The sequence below is a fragment of the Coffea arabica genome, chromosome 9c (assembly GCF_036785885.1).
Source record: "Coffea arabica cultivar ET-39 chromosome 9c, Coffea Arabica ET-39 HiFi, whole genome shotgun sequence".
NCBI classification, from domain to species: domain Eukaryota; kingdom Viridiplantae; phylum Streptophyta; class Magnoliopsida; order Gentianales; family Rubiaceae; genus Coffea; species Coffea arabica.
This window is the reverse complement of record NC_092326.1, coordinates 31,750,998-31,757,216: the sequence shown is the minus strand read 5'-3', so window position 1 is coordinate 31,757,216 and position 6,219 is coordinate 31,750,998. Positions and strand designations below refer to the sequence as shown.

The following is a 6,219-nucleotide window of genomic DNA, read 5'->3' as shown; positions in this document are numbered from 1 at the left end:
ATTCCTCAGGAAAATTTCCTAAGCCAGGAAATGCAGAAAACATGCTATTAAAGGAAATAAAACCCTCGGAAAAGATTAGGGTTTTTACGGGTTCTCAAACTCTTTTTTTTCGGGGCGTCACATAAAGGATGATCATTGAATATCAGCGGTCAATCTCCCCCCTTGATGTCCTCCTAACAGCTGACATGTCTAGCCTATCCAGGCGGGATTCCTCCATAGCTAGCTTTGGATAACTGTGGATATGCTCATAGGCAGTACAGGCACGTTGTTCATGATAAACACCCTCGTTAGCCAGAATGTCCGCCACACGATTAGCCTCTCGGAAACAATGAGAAACCCTTGTCACATCTCCCACCATTTGCTAGATCTGCTCTATTTCTCAACGAATCTGCCACGGGCATCGAAAGCGGCGTTGTACAATCCCCACCAAGACCTGAGAATCCGATTGAATGTCAACACTGCTAAAACCCTTCTCTATACATAGCTGCAGCCCCGTTAGCATTGCCAGAGCTTCCGCGTGCAAACTGAATCTTCTCCCAAAGAATGCTGAGTAAGGGAATACCGGGCTGCCCGAAGAATCCCGCAATATCCCTCCCCCACCACTTCAACCTGGGTTGCCTTTGGAACACCCGTCCGTATTCAGCATTAAACTTGCCTATTTCTTTGTCTGCCACCGTATAATTTGATAGCTGACGCCTCTCGCTTGTTGACCCGACCAATCATACAGCTGGGGAAACGTGATTAAATTGAATTTTCAGTTCTGCCACAACGTCTGACATAATGGCTTGTCGGATAGTGACTGCGCACATCCGACTCCTCTCAAATACTGCTTGGTTCCTTGCCTTCCATATGTGCCAACAAATATAACAAGACAAAATTCTGAAGAGTATGCGCCTTTTCTCAGCTCTCGGACCCACCATCCACCAAGCCACTACCCGAGCCCGCAAAGTTGACATGATAGTCTGGAGCCCACTTAAGCCAGTAAAATAGGTCCATACCTCCATCGCGATCTGTTCCTCCGAGAAGAGATGCTCCAATTTCTCATTTGCTCCATTATAACAGCAGAAACATTTGGAAGGCATGTGAAATCCCATCTTACCAAAGACGTCTGGGATTGGCAATTGTTCGAGCAACAAGCGCAGCATGAAGAAGGACACCTTTGTCGGAATGCGACAATGCCAGATGTGAGAGAGAGCAAACGAGGAGCTTCGGCCTTGCCCTATCTCCTTGAACGCCAATGACAGAGAGAATTTGCCAGATGAAAACAAGCTCCAAACGACCTCATCCGCCTGCCCATGTTAGGGAACCGGATGATGTAAAACCGAAGGGAGAAGGTCAAGAGTAATGACTCGGGAGAGCAAACTTGCATCCCACTTCCCATTTGTAATGAAATCTTTGAAAGAGATGGTTGGATGCACTATGGTTTTAAAAAACAATGCGCCAGTTCCCAGCCAGTTATCATACAAAAAATGACAAGTTCCCTCCTGGATCAGCCAAACCATAGACAACTCCACTTGCCGACTGACACTGACCATCCTCCGCCATGTCCCCGAGGCCTACCGACTCAGCTCAACCTGACATGGATGAAGATCTCTGCAGTATTTAGTCCATAAAAAACTTGTCCAAAGCGATGAGTTTGTCCTAAACTACCACCATAGTTTGCAAGAGAATGCCGCATACACATCACTTAAATGTCTATTCCCTACTCCTCCCTCCCCAAGCGGGTAACACAACTGAGACCATCCAATCCAATAGTATTTCAACCCTGCCTCTGATTCACCCCAGAAAAAATTTGCACATACCTTTTCCAAAATTTTTTAAGATTACTATAACAAAAGTTGTTAAAAAAACAGGTAAGAGACAAATTTGGGTAAAAACTCATTATTACCATTGCAAATAGGCACTCTAAGGCCTCAACATTGTACAATTAACTATACTATCTCTCTTGCACATGAAGGGGAAAGAAAAAAGATCAAAAATTTCAATTTTATTGCATTTTTCATAAAGAAAAATAAAAGAAATTAGAAATATAAATCTAATAAATAATAAGTAAATTTTGTATACACTGTCAGTGTATACACTATCATCGTTAGATGAATATCACATAAGTGAAATTTAGATTGAAATTTAAATTTAGCATATATGACATTCATCTAAGCATGATAGTGTATACACTGTCAGTGTATAGAAAATTAATCCATAAATTATATAGGAAGAGTTGCAAATTCCAAAGATTTTTTTGGGAGGATCTTTTTACTTGTATCATGTATTTAATTAACCCCCTTCCTATCATTATCGCTTGTGTTTATCTCATGAACAAAATCCTAATTTTTTGTTGAGTCTTCCGAACAGGTAAACATTGAACATTCATTAAGATGTATTTCTAGTATTAGATTTTTTAAAAGATAAGATTAATTAGGAAAAATGTATATATATAAGGGGAATAGTATTATTAGTGTGTGTATAGTCATGCTAGATTAGGTGGAATTCAAGTGCATCAATGAAGCCTTTCTTTTTTATTAGGGAAAAAATATATACTCCCTAACTTTTTTCTTGTTTTCTTGGGAAAGAGGCAGGAAATATTTTAATCACCTACTTTCTAGTTAGCCGTTTATCGAGATAGATTGCCTCCTTAATTTGTTTCTTTAGAGCAAGGTATGCTATTTTAACAAAGTGGTAGTTATAAATAGAAATTACAGTAGTTGACTTCTTTCCATATTTTATTGACAGCTCAATATAAGATTCATTTTTATATTACACATCTATCTCTAATTATGTGGATCCTAACCTAGGCCCTGTTTGAAACCTCAATTTTTTCACAAGTTTGTATACTACTAGTTTTTTAACAACTTTTGCTACAGGAACCCCAAAAAACTTATCAAAGTTTTTAACCTACACACTTTAAAATACCTAAAACACACAAAACTTCCAAAAAATTCCCTTATCTTTTTCTTCTTCTTCCTCCCCCATCCCAACCCACCACCACCTCCAGCGCTGATCACCTCTTCCGGTGCCGGTCAACCTTTTTTTTTTTTTCCCCTTTCTCCCTCTCCCTCTCTTCCTCCCCCGCCATCCTCCCCTCTGCCATTGTGCTTTTTCTCAAACCGATTAATGCAGAAATTCTCGCGAGCCTCCTCGATTGTGGCTAGTTCTCCCTCCGAAACAGCGGCGTTCGGATCAAACTCCCAAAACTGATAGGGAAAGTGGCCGTTAGTCGTCTGCAGCCACGGACTTCCTTCCTCCGCGATCTTCAGCTTCTACATTTTCTCCTTTTCCTTTACAAATCTCCTCTTCCACTAAAATTTAGCAGATTCACCACAAAACACACCAAAATTACCTAGGAAAAAACAAAAGGGACAACTCACATGTAGTTACAAGTACTTATACGGGAACGTAGATACGCGCGTAGAAAAGCAGTGTGTAAAGTGCACGCTATAGTTTTGGTGATTTGAGCGAGATCTTGTGGAGAAGATGAAGATGGAAAGTTGCAGTAGTGAAGTAGAAGGAGGTTTACCGGAAACGGCCAAGAAGAACGGAGAGAGAGTGTGTGTGTGTGTGTGTGTGATGGAAACTGAAAAGGAAATGGAGAGAGTGGATTTGGCTTTTTAAAATTTTTGTGTTGGAAGGGGAAGGGCAGAGGGAAGGAAAGGGGGAGAGGGAGAGGTTTAAGGAGAAAATGGGTAGTTGGGGAGGGAGGGGTGGCGGGTAGGAGATGGGGAGAGAAAATGCAAAAAAAAAAAAAAAAAAAGTTTCTGCTGCAGACTGCTTGATGGCAGTTTCGGGAGAGGAATAGGGGAGGGAAGGGGGAAGGGGAACGGGAACGGGAAGGGAGAAGAAGCAGGAAGGGAGGAAAGAAAGAAAAAAGAAAGAAAGGAAAAAACAGAAAAAAGAAAGAAAGGAAAAAACAGAAAGAAAATGAAAAGGAAAAAAAAGTTTTTCATCTTACAAAAGTTTTTCTACAATTTTTACAGTGATTTACAGTAAAGTTTTAGATCAACGTCCAAAAAACCCAGGTTCCAAATGAGGCCCTAATTTTGAAGGAAGCTTTCAGGATTACTCTGTGATTTTTTTTTCCCTCCAAGGTTGCGGATTCCTCTTCACATGAACCATGGATTACTCTGTTTTTCGCTCAATGGTAATTTCTCCTCTTTTATATTCATTGATGTCAACATATATCTACTTTTTTATGACTACATATGCAATGATAAAAGTGAAAGTTTTTTTTAATCAATTGTTTGGAGATCTGGGCTTTGATGTTTGGAACTAAGATACAACTTTTTCAATAATCAAAAGTTGCTTCTTTATTGGATGCTTGATTTTGAATCACTTCGGCTGTTTATGCTGTTGGTTAGGGGCATAATCAAGTAAAACCATGTTGATAAATATGTCTTAATTGAGTTTTATATCTTTTCCCTTAACAGATAATTTTAGACCTGTTTTGATTTTTCTGAAAATAAATATTTGCTCATACTAGAAAAATAATTTCAATTTTGTCAGCTTATGCTTTCATTGGCATACTTTGTTCTAGTGGTGAGTTTCCATAGTTTTTTTTTTTTAATTCAGGGAGATTCTACTATCCCTTTTATGTTAAATTCACATGCAGTTGGATTTTGATTTAGTAGCATACAATAGTGGATAAAGAAATTTTCACCTGGGTAAAAGTTGGATTGGGTTATAACGTGGGAGGGATTTTAAATAAAAGGTCTTGCGTTCAAACCCTCTAAAAAAAAGAAGAAAAAAATTGCCACCTGATCATGAGAACGTTAGAAAGTAAATTTAGTCACTTTTGAGTGACCCAGAATCGCATGATTGCTTTTGCGCGCACTTGCAAATGTTTCATTAATTTAGGTATTTGCATTGTATAGAATTTAGTTGTATGAGGCTCAAAAAGAAAACCAAAAAAAAAAAAAAGGAGAAAGGATTAACGTATATGAGGGACTAGTAGGACCATCATGGTTCATGAACTAGTCCCAAGTTTGGAGATAGCTTCTTATTAGAATAATATCCGTAAAAATTTTCATATCAAAATTGGATGAACTGCTTGTGATTCAGTGTCAAAGAACAGCATATCTTATATTGTGTTAATTAAATAATTCAAGAGCTTCAATTTGAGCAAGAAAAGCTGTAAACAGATGAAATCTACACATTTAGATCTCAGATTATTTATTTTCCTCCTGCAAGTAAACAGGTATTCTTAGTAGTTCCTTATATTGCACAAGCGCACAGCTTTATGTTTCTTTTTTTCATTATCTAAATTAACAATTTTACATGTTAAATTTTCCTTTCTTTTGTTCCTTTTTTTTTATTGGGGATATATGGGCCTCCCTGCATATCTAGTTTAATGTCCTCCTCGTTTCTTTTGCTTTAAAACCATGAACTAATAGTGTATGAGAAAGTAAAATGAGGATAGAAATCATTTGAGAAACAAAGACAAAAGGCAAAGACATTGGCGAGGGATCTTTTGAATGGAGGGAGGATCTATAAATAAATAAATAAAAAAGAGATTTTGGATTCAAATATTCTCACTTACAAAGCAAAAAAAGAAAGAAAAAGAAGATGGGTATTTTGAATAATGAAACTGGAAGATGGGAAGCAAATGGGAGTTTTAACCGAGCAAGGAACCAATGTCCTACTACTTCTGTCATTTAGGCCAAATTTGAGCTCTTAAGCAAACAAAACTGGTTGTAATTGGCTTTTATTGGGGCTGCGGGACTTGTATTCTTTTGTGATCCAAATGAAGCCAAAAATTTTATTTTTTGAGAAAGTGTTTTTACCAAGTTTTCTTGATTTTTTTTGTGCAAAGGGAGTTCCTTTATTGATTAATTATTTATTGGGTTAAAAACAAAAAAGTTTCATGTGGTATAACTAATACATAGAAAAGCCTCCTGTAATTTCAAAACATACAAAACGACACATCATATTTTAAATTAAATTGTAAACTAACAGAATTCATTAAATTTAATGAAAATGACAGTCTCGACTATTAAGTTTGCTGTATTCCGTTAAATTTAACAAATTCTATTAGTTTACAATTTGGTTCAAAATATGAGGTGTCGTTTTGAAATCATGGGAGACTTTTCTGTGTATTAGGTATATCACAGAAGCCTTTTTTGTTTTTAACCCTTATTTATTTTTTGTTTGGACTTAGTCTTGGAACAGATTAACATTGCAATTGTAATGACATTAGAAAGTTCATTAGTTCCTGCTTTCTTGTTTTCT

General features: G+C 37.4%; 1 protein-coding gene across 1 annotated transcript; it reads right to left on the bottom strand.

Moving 5' to 3' along the window:
- Window positions 1-719: 719 nt before the first annotated feature.
- Window positions 720-1,545, bottom strand: LOC140014175 (uncharacterized). Its single transcript, XM_072064590.1, has 2 exons — window positions 1,465-1,545; window positions 720-1,289 (listed from the first exon to the last, which is right to left on the bottom strand). Exons 1-2 carry the CDS (start codon window positions 1,543-1,545, stop codon window positions 720-722), a joined length of 651 nt encoding a protein of 216 aa, XP_071920691.1.
- Window positions 1,546-6,219: the final 4,674 nt, after the last annotated feature.